Raw genomic sequence first — 15,422 nt, 5'->3', positions numbered from 1 at the left:
AGGACAGGAAAATATTCATCAATATTTTGACATTTTTCTATTTTGAACATTTGAACTTTTTTGTACTGCAATTAAATCTTTCAGTCTATTTATGTTATGAATAATCCTTTATGCTCTAATACATAATCTCTTTATTTACAATCTTCGTACAGTAAAGCTTGAAAAGTCTTATTTCGGTTAAAATTCTGCGTAAAACTATATATTTTGCAAAATCTCCATAAAACGGAGATCTTAACAAGACAGACAATTTTTTTTGCGCTGATGGTGTCCACTTTAGAGAGTTACCACTGTACTAAGAAAAATATTTTTTTTCAGAAAACGAGAGTTTAATTTCGTCAGTAAACATATACAGTTTCCAACTATACACCAGTTCAGTATATCTTACTTCAACCAGCATGGTTTACTATTTGACCAACCTTGTACTCAGGGTCTGGTCTTTGTGACGAACTTCACCACGAAAGTGGTGTAAGGCCCGTGTTTTCCACGCTCAGTTGTTGCTTGTTGATCACCTTACTTAGGAGGTTCGACATCAAACAGACCCGCATAACTTTTGGAACAACGAATCACTCAGAAATATTTGTTTTTAATTATTCCTATTTTTCTGTCTTATATTCTCCCTTCAAGCTGGGTTGTTGCTCACCAACTACTTCGTATTTTAAAGAACTTAATCCAGTGTTGCTTTTAAAAAAATTATAGTTCTTCCTAGTCACAAAGTAAAATGACTTTTGATAAATAAACCTGCATATTAGCTTCCCAAATGTTGCCAAGATTCATTCTCGATGCAGAGGTCTAAACTAGGTTTTAATCTCAAGAGCTCTGGGGACACGAATGGCAAAGATGATAAATCGAGTGGAACTTGAACCCACGACCTCTCGCTTGCTATGCGATTACTTTACTGACTTCTCTATCGGTCCGGTGATCCGATGTAAAAAGATATCTCATAATATGAGATATCTTTTTACATCGGATCACCGGCATATAATATGCACCGCTGTTCCCAAAAAATGACTTCGTTTCCCATGTATCTTTTGCAGAGGATTAGTAAAAACCCAACCAGCTTTATTACCGTGGGTGTTATAGCGATTTTATAGATATATACTAGATATATACTAGAAAACCGTGAAGAAAAAATAAAGTTTCTTTCCAAGTATATACAAAATTATTACTTTTTTTAGTCATTTACACCATACTACACTTGCTACATATATACAAACATAAAATATGCATACAAAAATCACCCTTTAACATTTAAGAATGGGTTATCAACTAAGCGAATCATAAATTATATATAGCCGAGTTTCAGCCAATTACAAATTCTAGAAGGCGAGTTTCAACGAGTCACAAATTTTAGAGGCGGCTCAGAAAGTTTAGTGGCGAGTAGAAACATCAACAAAACCTTCACTTCAAGAATATTTGTTTTTGATTTCAAAAATCCATGATCCCTGCTGAAATTTGGTTTATACGTTTTTTATAATATTCTATATTATTCTAGCTAAAAAAAAAATTCTCTATAAGAGATTAAATTGAAAGAAAGGCTATATCAATAAAAGAGTGGCGAACTTTCATAAACTAATAATAAGTGACTAGAACTTGTGTAAATTATGAACACAAAAACATTAGAAACTATTTTGATGATATATCCTAATATACGTGAATAAATTAATTTAGATACCTAGACGTGCAGAGAAAATGCACTGGCGTGCAACACAAGTCCTCATCGTCAATAGTGCAATAAAAAACGAATATCAAAAAATCGATTTTTTGCCTGGTTTTCGGGGGATTTAAGAGGCGAGTTAAATTTTAATATAGCTAACCATGCATCAAATGGAGGTTGTGCGAGTGAACAAGTGACTTCACTGAACGCAGTTTTCGAATAACATTTGCGAGGCTTTAATATTTATAGATTTTGAGAGTCCCTGAAGTTTCACGCGCGTAAAAACTTGTACGAATACCTTTTTACTTTCTAATCTTACCTTTTAAACTGTTAAGATTGCTATCACATAAAATTTAACTAAAAAAACATAAGAAGCAAGAGTATGGTGTATCCTCTTCTTACGAACTACCACTCGACAACATCCAGTAACTTCTTACAAAATGACCAGCGCAACTCGAAAAACATCCGGTAACGGGACATCAAATACTTTGTCTGTTAATCGGAATCACCCAACGAGTTTTTTCGCTTTAATGAGTACGGAAAGATTTTAGTGATTTCTCCGATACCCTTATTGCGACCTTCTCGAAACAATATTCGATCCCCTTTTCGTAAATACTCCGGCTGCCGTAAAAATTTAAATCTTGCCACACCCCGCTGACCAGTTTTTAAAATCTTCTAAAAACGTAAAAAGAAGGTATTATAACTCAACAAATTACCCTGAAACATAAAATCCTTCACTACACCTATTGGAACACTCTCCTTCACAAATGATAGAAATTTCATACCTCATTCGTAATATTTTCTATTATAGCTGTTTGAATGACATTTCCAACGTGAACAGATGCTTGGTAATTCTTTGATATTTTTGTGGTGTGAAACAAAATAAAGACCTCAGCTTCAAATTCTAAACATGTAGCCGCATCACCATCGTCTTTTATTCCAATTGGAAGCAGAACTTGCCCCTGTGGTGTACAAACAAACTTTATAGTAAAACAAAGTAGGAGTGGGGATCTCCAGCTCGGGAATCGGAAATCAGATATTGGGATATTGAAAAAGTTCCAACACTTAAAAAAAAGATTGTTTGTTAGCTTAAGTATAATAACATAGTTTAAAAAAGGTGAATATAAACAAAAATCTTCTCCATATGATTTTTACTATCTTGATGAAAAAAGGGCGCGGCTAAAAGTGGGGTATCCAAAAAATTTCTTACCCGTCTAAATGTTTGATCGAAGTGTGGCGTCGGTTTAACTGCAATGCATGCTGTTTGGCCAGCTTGAATGATACGACATGGAGTTCTATTGCGATGTATAGATGAAACAGTAACTTCATTGAATAAACCATCTTCCGTGGGGCCAACCAGTACCTCATCTCCTTCATGTATGGTGCCACTACGTAATGTCCCTGCCAACACAGGACCAACTTTTTGCACCGAAAACACCTCATCTATCTGTATAATAAAAACAATAACACTAACTCACTTCAGAACGTTCATGCAATTAAGCGTTTTCTATACAAATACTGTGAAAGCTAGCTGTCTTCTTTTCGTCTGTTTTAAGATCAAAATCCAGTAAAACGAAATTCATCTCTGCTAAGGCGGAGTATTTACGTTTAAATCAATCGCTTTTTGGTATCAGACTCCCTTTATTAAAAAATGAGAATATTAATGTGAAATAAGAATATAATCTTACTAAACTTGATATATAAGACCATTGTGCAAAAATAGAACAGTAAAAATTGTTACCTGAAATTCAACAGGTTTTTTCACCAATTCTTCCAACTCATCCTTTTTTCTTATCGACGGTAAATTGTTGTAAAACGATCTCAGTAGCTTTAAATTGTGTCCAGATACACTTGATACTTTGAATATAGGAGCCACGCTACAGATTGAAATAAGAAATAAAGATTTCAACGGCTGCCAAAAACATACATTCTTGTCAATGCTGCAGACATTTTACAAAAGAAAATGAATGCTTTTTTCACCTATATTTTTGTCAAAGGAAATATTTAAGGGGAAATACTTCACTTAAAAGGCTTGCAATCTTTGATAAAATTTTGAAAAAGAGCGATCTGCAAATTCTCCTTTTTTTTCTGTTTTCTGTTGTTTAGTTGCAGTAATAATCATTCATCAATCTATTTTATTATACGTTCATTTCAATAAGAAAATATTAATTTTATCTATTCTTCACCGTGCCATACAGATTATCGAAATAAAAATCCCTCGAAAACTTCTTCCCTTGGTAAAACAACAAGCTTACCCTCCTGTTGAAAAGTTATGAGCTGCCGAAAGAACGTCCTCTTCATCATTAATAACCATCGGTAACTTCTTTTTACAGCCAGCACTTTTAAGTACCCTTTCCAGTTGTGAAATTGTCTTTTGCAACATGTCAGCACTACAAATATCTACTTTGGTTATCACAATTAAAAAAGGTAGGTTCAAAGCGACTGCTAAACCTAAATGTTCTTTCGTCGTTCCAGCTATAAAAAATACAACATATTAAGTAATAAATTTGGTATTATTGCATCTATTTTTTATATTTTCATTAAGCGTATATGAACATAAACTTACCAAGTCCCCTATTCGCAGCAACAGTTAACATCACAATGTCAGGTGAATGACCAGTCAGTCCAAATATTGTTGTTTTAATGTATTTATGGTGTCCTGCCAAATCGAGAAAAGTGATGAGTTTGGAGGCTGACGCACAAATTTCTTCGGCTGTGGAGTCGCTGTAGTTTAAAACCTACAAAGAACAGGAGATCAGATAAAATTGTTTTGGTATAAAGTTTATGTTTGAAATACACAAGCCCTTATTCATTAGTTTTGATGTACTTGGCCAGACATATGGGATTGAGAAGGCCATAAAGTAACATTGGTAAAATTTATTAAAGTCATGAAAAAACTTAATATATACCTTTCCACTAGAATCAAATCCGAGAATTTCATGACTTATACTGGATGTTCTACCAGATTCAATTTCATGTAAGTGACGAAACATGTTTAATCTAGCTCGACCTCGTCCATTATCTAAATTTCCATAACTTAACACACCAAGTAAAGTACTCTTGCCAACATCAACATTACCCAAACATGCAACACGAATATCAACAAACTAAAAAATCAAAGTTATAAATAATGAAAACAGAAGCTTGTGGACTTGATATGCAATGGAACAGTGAAAACTTTCCGACTTTCCTGAAGATCGTTCACAACATTGTGTTAAGAAAAAAACATAGGCATTGAAAGATCTAAAAACAATTTTTTCTGCTGATATCATGCAACCTTCACACTAATTTAGTAGGTCAGATTAGTTACACTGAATTTCTTAAAATGCATTTCAATGCAAATAACACTATCCAGTAAATTGCACACCTCTTGATTATCAGGTATTTTTCTCACAAGAACTTCAGCCATGTAACGATCTGTGGTATCAATCCTTTGTTTGCGGACAGTTAAAGTTTCTGCTTCCAGTCTATAACACGAAGATATTGTAAATGTACAAAATGTATGCAGAATTTTTTTTGCGATACTTCCTATGCTATACCTATTCTTATGCACTTGGCCCAATACGTAATAATAAGTTGCACAATTTTTTTTAAAAATCTGTCATTTGTAAATATTTCTTCAAAAAATTTTCTTTTTTATTTCTTATACTTAGATATAAAGATTTCTTCAGAAAAAAGTTTTTTTAGCTGAAACAAAAATTTCTTTTTAAAATGAATTTCACATAGACAAAAAGGTATAGACATTTTCATCAGAGGATACAATTAGTGTAGACAAAGGAGTGACACATTTGAAAATACAGTAACTATATTTTACGTAAAACACTGATTTTTCTTTTACTAACATTACTGAATCTTTAGCATCTACTAAATTAAGTCAGATATTTCGGGAAAATGTAGTCATTGTCAAAAATATATATATTCTGCAAAATGAAGCGAAGGTCACTCATTCACAAAAATAAATTCCACAATTATTTTTTACTGATTTAAAAGAACTTGTAAAGCATTGCATTTTTTAAATTTTTTTTAAGCAATAAAACAATAATTTCACATAATAGATGACATAATGAATAAACAGGAAATTTTTAATGATAATAATTTCTCGCTTACTCATTATGGTAATAAAACTAACAAAAAATAAAACAGCATCTCATAAAAAAATTACCTTTCAGCCATTTTAGACAAGGTCTCCAAGGACGAGTCCAGCTCATCCTTTTCAAGTCCAGACATGCAACCATTATCTTCCACGCCAATCTCATAGATGGCTTGGCCGTCACCTTCCTGCAACCTCCATTTCATCTGTGTCACTAAGTGGTCCAAACGATATAAGGAGGGATTTACAAGCTTAAGCTAAAACAAAACAAAAAAGTGATTTAATAATTTTAGGCTAATTAAAGCAATTTTAATTAAACATAAATTAACCATAAAAAACACACCACGCTTCGCTCATTCTTGTGTTGCTCATTACTTTTATACAACAAAATAATCATTATACCTTATATTCAATATTTCCCTCCTCTACCTAAAACGAAAAACATATAATGGACTTTATTTCTTCAGAAAAGAGTTGGTTATTTAAGCATATTTAACCTTATGGTAACAAATTTTAATACATTGTATCTATCATAAGTGCACATGGAATACTAGATGAAGATTCATTTTAATGCAAACAAGAAATGTGAGAAAAACACGCTTAGTTCAAAAGTTAAGATGCTTCTCTCTGAAACACTTTAATTTTTCTACCCAGATAAAAAATAAGTACATGCCAGCGTATAAAATCTTTTCGCAGGGTACTTACTTTGGTTCATTTACATGTTGCTAGTTAAACTTGTATAATTTTGCTGTGAAGTAGGACAAAAATAGTGTAACTCCTTGAGAAAACGGTAAACTTAAACAAATACCCCTTCAATGTTTTTCAAATTGTTTTATAAATACGCCCTTTAAATATGTGTAACCTTGCACACCCATTTTAAAAAGAACAGATGCCCCTTTTTATAGAAGATCTATTTATTAATGAAATACAAGGCTCAAAAATTTCATGTTAATGATGGCTTGGTAACCATACCAGCTGTTAAAATAGTGCAGGGAGAAAGATTTCCATTATACAATATATTCTGATAAATCTTATGTGAATAATAAGAAAAATTGTGTTCATATCTTTCTTTGCTCCTTTGTGTCCTTCAATCTGGATTTTCATTTTTCCTAATTTTTATCAGATTGTCAATGGTGCCATTGCTACGTTTGCAAAAACTGGTGGGAGAATGCTTTATTTTTTAAACTTTTATTTTTGATAAACCAGTGTCTGGAATATTTCAATGCATGTGCTGTAATTTAATTTGTAATCGTATTTTTTGTAATTTTTGTAAAAATAGAAAGATATACATGAGAAAACATTATCCTGAAAATTTTATTGAAAACTGACAACCAGAACATGTTCAAATGTTTCATATAAATAGCAAACTCACCCCAATTTCTCTTAGAACCGCCATTACATTTCATTGCACAAATCATGCGATAATAAATGTACGGCAAAATCGATCACATGGTTGCTGGATTCATGTCATTACAGAAAAAAAATGAATGAGGGAGAGCATCTGTAGCTGTGTTTTATAAATGTATCAACAAAGTTCCAAGCATGATAAATCAGATAAATTAATCGAAATTTCTGTGTTATTCTTTATTATTACGTTTTAACTTACTGAAATCAGACTTTTTTACAACAATGACCTCTTCTTCTTCTTGTTTCTGAAGATAGCTTTGCCTCGCTAGCTGTCTTATTTTTTGATTATTTTCCTTTTTACAAACAGTTAGTCGTTTCCTTACGGAGACATTATCAGATCTAGACAATTAGAATATTAAATTTTCAGAATTTCCCCACTTATGCTCTAAATTTAATTATCTCCATAATGCTTCAATAATCTTTAACTATCACAATGTGCATTCTCCCCTGTTGGGTTTTTTTGCTTATATATAATATGCAATAATCCCAGTCATGCTAATACAAAAAGACAGAGCATGATAAACATTAATTATCATAATTATTAACCACAAGACAATGTTTTGATTTCTTCTTTCTGCTTCGTTTTGTCTTTGGTCTTCAAAAACAATGGCGAATAGAGTAAAAAAAAATTTATTTTTTTCCAATAGAAACTCCTGGGATTTCTTTCCATTTTTTGATGCCATCTTTTACAAAGAAAAAACAAGCCAAAAAGCGGAGCCTACCATAATGACGATATTATCGAACTCCATCTCAGTGCTCATTTAAAGTTAAGGCTAATTGCAAGACAGTTTCTAGAGGTTATCAAGACCTTCTCCTTTAAATACTTTGGATTCTGGTGTAATGAGTTCCCAAATATCCAGATATGCATAGACAGAACACAAAAAGACATTAGAACTTAGATTGTCTCAGAGAAAGCCAGCTTTGATTTCACAATGTGTTTTCTTATCTGCACGTCTACGCTAAGAGTTTTTCTAGCTGACCACACATTCAACAATCTAAAATATGCTGTCCTTTGATGACCAACAAATCAAGTGACGGTTAGTCTAGACAGTGAATAATGCCGTATGTTTACTATATCTATTCTAATGAAAATCATTTCTTGATTTGAAACATAAGATGAACAATATAGATGAATTTCTTTGTTTACATTTTCAGCAGTAAGCACTTCTTTCGGCTTTAAAATCTGCTAGACAGAAAAAAGATGAAAGCACTAGGTGAAGTTATTTTCAGTCCATTTTGTCACACAAAGGCATTGTTAATCAAAGAGAGCTCTCTTTACCAAATCCTAATATCCTAATACTAAGAGTCACAAGAGCTTATCACTGAAAAGTTAGGGCCCTTCCAAAATTTTTTTTGGGCCCCGTTTGGTGGGATATCGCCGCTAAGATTCAGACCCCCTCCCTGCCTCTTTTAGCGGATTTCCGTCTGTGAAATACACACATTCGGATAAATCTTGGAAGGCTCAAGGGTGTGTTTTGTAGATAAAAGTTATCGGAATTGATGACAAGAGGAATTATGCTCACGAACAACGGCAAAGAATTTTCAGGCCACAAACAAATTTTTAAAATTTATCAATTCCTAGTGGATTTTTTTTTTCAAACTTCAGACCCCCTCCCCCCCCTTAGCAGCGATATCCCGCTAACGGGGCCCGAAAAATTTTTTCGAAGGCTCCTTAACAAATAACTTCATCTAAAGCAAGTAATAAGGATTGTAATAATATATTGGCAGAATATCAGGGATGATTGTTACCAGGAATTAAACATACAGAACTAATTTTTCCCTCATGGTATTGAAAACCATGGTAGCTAAGTAATTTGTGAAATGATATTAAGGAAGAAAAAATCAGCTGAACATGGGAGGTACTTTTGGGAAATGAAAGCTTAGAAAATAAATTCTAATCAGACACATAATATCAACAAATAAAAATTAGTAACTAACCTCCGGAGGGAGTGATAGGACTTTAGAATTGACAACTGATAACATATCTTCCTCCTCTTTTAGAGCACGATATATTTCTGTTTAAATTTGACAGTATTGTTAAAAACGTTTTTATATCCACTGCTGTTTCTTCTTTTAGCGGTCATCTATTCTTTAATTTGTGAAAATGTTTGCTAGTATTTCATCTCAAAAGATTTCACCAAAGCTTCAACAGTCAAGGTTAAGTTAATTATTAAATTCCCCTAAAAATATTTTTTGAAGCAACTGCCGCCATTATGCGTTATAACAACAAAAGTGACGAAACAAGACGCAAGATAGATACTCTCCATCAGTATTGTATAATTTTTTCTTTTTTATAAGCGAAAATTCTAGAGAGTGTCCAAAAAGCGTGATGGAGATCACATTTATCTGATGCAATTAGGTCGTTAACCTTTTTTGTATCCATATCGAAACCCCCCTATTCACGTCAACTATTGTCATAGGTCACGAGCGCGTCATTCTACTCAGCCTGAATTCCTTCATAGATTACAAGAATAATTTTTTAGAACAGTTATTTCTTTCTTTGTACATACATACATGATTTTACAAAAAAAAACATGTATTACTTCCACCCTCGTCTTCAGTTTTTTTTTGCTGATATCAAAAAATAAAAAACCCTGGGGACGAGAGTGCTAATTACTTCCAATCTTAAAAAAATATTTATCATCTGACTAGATATTTTCCCTCCTTTTTTATGTCACCGTGATGTCAATAAACCAGCATTCCTCTTCTTTACTTCTTAAAAACAAAAAGATAGTTTCAAAAGAGTTAGGTTATTACCATAAATGCTGAACAGCCTGTGTAAATTGTGATTTTTGGGTCATATAAATTATAAGGAAAACATTAGAAAAAAAATATTATCCTTATAAAATTTTTATTTTATTTATGATAAAATAGCTTTAGTAATGGCAATGAAACTACTACATTCTTATCCCCAGTATCTTTTGCCTGGAGCCAATAAACCGGCGTGGCCTCTGGGAACCAGGTTGGCAGCCATTATGTACGCTTAACACTCGTCAAATAGCCACTGCAGCAAGATTGGACGGAATCACTTCACTCTTTTTTTTCGTTTGTAGCTTGGTTGTTTCTTGCGTTTAAATTTTAAACTATCGATATCACTGTAGCTATACGCAGGAGAGTTCATATCCGTATAGATTGGTGAAATAGGCGGTTTTTGAAGTAACTGTTTACCCTTAGGACGTTGGTATATATCATCAAAGAATTTTCCTTCTTTTTGTTCCGAAACACTTACGTCCTCTTTAGGAGTATTTTCTTCCTTTTTTTGCAACTGACAACATGCGCAATGTTTCTCACTCTCTGTGGCATAAGGTACACGTGGTAAAACAAATGGACGGTGTCCTGTGTGATTACTTGGCGTAATGGGTATTTCTTTCAATCGTTCGTTTAAAATCGCTTCGACTTCTTCTCTCACCAACTTTCTTAGTAAGTAAATATCCATTTTGTAAATAATCGATAACCTCTAGAAATATATGTAGCTTTTCCTGACTGAGTTATATTAACAAGCTTTGTATTTTAAGTAAACGGTATATGTGTAATGCATTGACAAACTTGTAATTCGCGCGACATATTTGCCATTGGCATGTCACCAAACATTCATGTCTCGATGTCTAATCGTGATAAGCATCCAAATTATTATGACATCAAGGTATAGAGGAATAAAAATTCATATCTGGAAGGCATCAAACTATACATTCATGATTTGGCTTAGCTATTTTTTTTTCGGATATAACTGAATCTTTAAAAGTTTTATTCTGTCATTGTCACTGTTTTTATTTAGCAACATTTCCAAGTTCTGACTCAGAATTCTTAAATTTTCAACGACAAAGAAGTATGGCCTTTTAATTTTAAGCTTTTGAAGGTAATCAATAACCCAGGCTGAGAAGTAAAACTGGCCGCACTGAGCAGAAATTTGAATTTGGTTCAGTCTTTGTAAGCATACAATTAACAAACAACAACAAGCCTTTCAAAGAAGAAATATTAAGCAGCATTAATTAAGCACAGTATCGACTATTTAAGCACTGAGTTTTATGGTAATGTTATCAAAGCAACATATTGATTTATTTTAGTAAGGTAAACCAAGGATAACCTTAAACTACGTTTCTGAAGTCTTGACGTCAAATTGCCATATGAAGTGACACACTGCAAACATTTTAGCATTGAGAGTTTTAGGGGAGAACAAGTTGCCATGTTTGATTTTCAAAACACAACATTTGACGAAAAGGAACAGTACACACCAAACGAAAGTACACCAACCGATCCTAAAGTTTCTGGTTTCCTTTTGCACGACTGGAAGCAAAAATTGTTGCAAAAGGAACAGAAAAATATTAAGAAGGAGAAACGCTGGCTTTGTAAACAAAGACAAGAGAACAATGTTCGACGAAAGGCTATGAAAAGAGAGATAGAAGTGTTAGATGCCGAACTAAGCGACTTAAAAACAGATATTGCTGGTGTGAGGCGTCATTTAAAAAACGTCAAAGAAGTAGAAGAAAATTGTTTTTGGACAGGGATTCATGTTAAGCATATTAACGAAAATTTGTTGGAAACAAAGGTAGAACATGTAAAATATAGCTTTTTAAAGGGACTAATAATTTAGTCAAGCAGCATCACAAAACACACAACTACCTTGTGGTTATCCGACATGAGAATAGGATTGATATCTAAGGCAGTTGTCTGAGTAACCGGTTAAGCTTTAAATGCACTGGGACCCCTTTTGCAAGACCCTTGTCGATACCAGTACTAATAGGAACTGAAAAGTTCATTCTCGGTAAATAGTAATATTTGTACCATTATAATCGTTACAACCAACCACTAGGACGGCTGCTAGACACTGTTTTGTGGAAATCAAACCGGAATTCCAAGCTGTAAAATTATCCATTTTGCATGTTTCTTTCATTGTTTTCTCTCTTAGCATGACTTGTTTCCTTTAAGGCGTGAAATTAACCTTCCCTCATCTTTTTAGGCACGGCAAAAGCAAATTCGTGATATAAACTATGCGTTATCCAACTTAGCTGCTTCTCAGCCAATAGTTGACAGTCCATCCATCTGGCAAAGAGTGTTCTCCTGTGACGCTAGAAAAAAAGAAGTACGAAGTTTCAAATTAAACGAAGCTGTTGCTAATAGCAATGTGCTGCTGCAACTCATGGATGATTTCAAAACGTTGCTATAATGTATTAGAACAACTTTTAAAGAATAACTTATCTATTTTACTATTCTCTTCCAGCTTTGTTTGCAACATTTATTTTCACTTTTAATGCGTGCGTTGGTATGAGATCTGTTTAAAGGCGCCGGGAACGAGGTTCTTGTTGTGTGTGGGAGTTAAATATAATCAACGTTTTAAAAGACAACCTGTATTTTACGAACTAAAACACGAATACTAAATGGCCCTTACATGTGGTGTCAGCGGTCTGTGCAATCCGCATAACACATATCTGAAGACTTTACCAAGCATTGTGTGTTCTTTTTTTACCACATTTGATTTACTGGCCCAGAGCAGGCGCAATTAAAGTTTTTTCACTGTAGAGTCATTTGCCAATTTATAATCTGACACTTGCTCGATCTCAAACTTTAACTCTTGTAACATCATAATTAGTGCACCTCAACACACACTGCATTTTATGACAATGTCTGCCTAAGGCATGTCCGCCTGTAAAGAGATTTTCACAAAACACTTTCTTTTTCGTGCGAAACACGGCATTCTGTCATTTATTGTTGTGGTTGGTTTTTAAAGAAAACAAATTTTGGAAATACGAAACTTGTATTGTAAACTAAAAAATAATGAACTACATTACACGATTTTTTGTTTTGTTTTTATGAGAGGATTTTACGCAACGTACATTTTGTTTCGTTTAACATGAAGAAAAGAGCATTGTTCGCGTGTTGCATGCTGGTATTGCTCCTCATCATTGCCGATGAGGTGTATTCATGGAAACGGGTACAGAGAAAAAGAGGTGGAATACGTTATAGAATACGGATGATTCGATCAAATTATAATAAATGGTGTAAATACATGATGAAAGACGTGTGTCAAAACTTTTGTGGAATTGTCGGATGCAACAACTATTGCTATCCCGTGAAGAAAAAAGTGTGTTCAGCATAAAAAAGATTATATAAACGTTCTGTTCTGGTGTCACTTTACGTAAATTTCAAAAAAAAAAAAAAAATGGCTGCACTTTGAGTATTTGTTTTGATTTTTGTGCTAAAAGCTATACTCCAGAAATCTCTATCTGCACATAAGAGATTGGATACTCTTGTTTATCGATGCTAATACATTTCTTGCGTGAAGCTTGCGAATTGGTGGCTAAACACTTCACGTGTGCAAGTGCTTAAAATTTTGGATATTAGCGATACTCAAGCATTACATATTTTGATTTTGACATTAAGGGCAGGGAGAAAAGCTTAAATCTAATCGTTAAATATGCGTTTGGCGTACGGGTATCGATTTGTGTCGTCCCCATAACCCCCTTCCTTTTTTCCGTACTATGGCCATTTGAATGCAATAAATACGTTTTAGGTCCACAGTGAAACAAATCAATGTAAATGGGTTTAAGTAGTTAAACTGTACTCAAAATCAAGATTCATAACAACCTAGAAATCATCTTCTAAGTCATATATTTAAGAAAAAAAGAATGTTTCTATATTATAGCGCTAGCTACTCAGGACACCTGCGAAATGCAAAGATTAAAACGCCTCTTTTTTTGATGCAGAGGTGTTTAAGTTTCATCTCAGGGAAGTAATTACTAAAAGTTGTGGGTGAACTAATACAGTAAACATGCATTTCGAGAGGGAAATTAAGATCAGCAAATAGTTTTATAATAGCAAACATTTGTGTTTTATTCTTCAAATTAGGCGAATACTACGTCCGATCATTACGCCTCCGAGAGTTTACAAGGGAAATAAACAAAAAAGGCAAACGCACATATCCTGTCTTTTGCGAAGTAATAAAATGCACACCACTGCGACCGATATTCAAATGAATAAAAAAAAAAAAAAACGAAGGTTAAGAAGATAAAGAAAAGAAAGTAAGTGTCCTAATATATACTGGTAGTTTTTACTGATCGCATGAAAATAATTACAACTCTAAGAATACACATTTTAAAGGGTAGCATGTTGAAGCTGCAATCAAACTGAGTCACGTTATTACATTTCAATGCACACGCAGACCGTAACGCTTTTAAAACATACAGGTTTGAGCAATGTTATGGAAAAAGACTAGGAGAGAGGATGGACCTGTGGGACTGTTTGTTTGATACAGATCAATATAATTACCCTCCCTTGTAGTAAAATCTATCCATACTTTATCTAGTGTTTTTAAGAATTATGTCGACAGCAGCCAAGTTCTTTAGAGACCTTTTCAGTTGACGCATTTCACGTGAAAAAACATTTTTTAATTCCCGATTGACTTACGTTTTGAAAATAAATATTTACTAACAAACCGGAAAGGTTTCTTTTGCAAACACTTTCTTCCCTAAAGTAAAGTATATTGTTTCATTTAGAAGCGAAAAATGGAACTGCAGATAGTTTTGTGTTTGATGTTTTTATTAGTCACAGTTGAAGCTATTCCGATCTCTCGGAGGAGAATTTCAATCAAGGTGGTGTCACATCACGATAATCCCCAGCAATCTCGTGGAAATTTTGGTAAAAAATGCTCATATAAACATATTTGTGTGACATTTTGTGATGGAACGAACTGTTTTGACTTATGTAGAAAAGAACGTAAAAAATGTTCCCACAAGTAGTTTTTATGTCTTATTTTTTATTTATTTATGTATTTATTTATTTATTAATTTATTTGAAGTAGCATTGTATTTAGCATTACCATAAATTCCAATAAGATTACATTTTTTTGTCTTATTCACCCAGTTTTAAAGCTATCAAACAACATTTTGCCTCGATAGTGCAGAGTATTTTATTTAGGTAAAAACACTCAATCAATAACTGCGTGCTCCTCCCTTAATTTTGTATACGTCTGTTTAAAAGGTTGCGTAGCAGTTTTACATCGGACCCCCGTACCTCGCGCTAACAGACGGACGAAAATTCACAAAATACCGATATGGGATATATGTACGACAGTTTAAAATCTACAGAACAGATTTCTCCACGGACTTATGACTATTCTAAGTTATTCTGTCTGTTCGCAGGAAAAAAGCAGGAAAAAAGGCGTGTTACGGCGTGTTTATGCACCAAATACCAAATGCGACATATGCACGATGGCCTAACAACACAGCTAGAACTCTGTATAAAAGAAGAAATGCCACAAAAATTGATAAGAAATGC

At 33.5% G+C, this 15,422-nt stretch overlaps 1 protein-coding gene and 1 long non-coding RNA gene across 2 annotated transcripts; one reads left to right on the top strand and one right to left on the bottom strand.

Annotated features, from left to right (window-relative positions):
* Positions 1-1,120: 1,120 nt before the first annotated feature.
* LOC130656489 (GTP-binding protein 2-like) lies at positions 1,121-9,390 on the bottom strand. The gene is made up of 11 exons (XM_057459350.1): positions 9,090-9,390; positions 6,147-6,173; positions 5,817-6,001; positions 5,022-5,121; positions 4,564-4,761; positions 4,221-4,392; positions 3,910-4,129; positions 3,396-3,531; positions 2,865-3,101; positions 2,440-2,616; positions 1,121-2,329 (listed from the first exon to the last, which is right to left on the bottom strand). The coding sequence occupies exons 1-11, from the start codon at positions 9,132-9,134 to the stop codon at positions 2,150-2,152; spliced, it is 1,677 nt and encodes a 558-aa protein (XP_057315333.1). The 5' UTR covers positions 9,135-9,390; the 3' UTR covers positions 1,121-2,149.
* Positions 9,391-12,890: 3,500 nt separating this feature from the next.
* Positions 12,891-14,999, top strand: LOC130656488 (uncharacterized). The gene is made up of 2 exons (XR_008984937.1): positions 12,891-14,167; positions 14,642-14,999. It is a non-coding gene; the product is annotated as an uncharacterized LOC130656488 (long non-coding RNA).
* Positions 15,000-15,422: the final 423 nt, after the last annotated feature.

This window comes from Hydractinia symbiolongicarpus, chromosome 9, assembly GCF_029227915.1.
Source record: "Hydractinia symbiolongicarpus strain clone_291-10 chromosome 9, HSymV2.1, whole genome shotgun sequence".
Lineage (NCBI taxonomy): Eukaryota > Metazoa > Cnidaria > Hydrozoa > Anthoathecata > Hydractiniidae > Hydractinia > Hydractinia symbiolongicarpus.
Note: the sequence above shows the minus strand (reverse complement) of the source record. Positions and strands in the feature narration are given on the sequence as shown.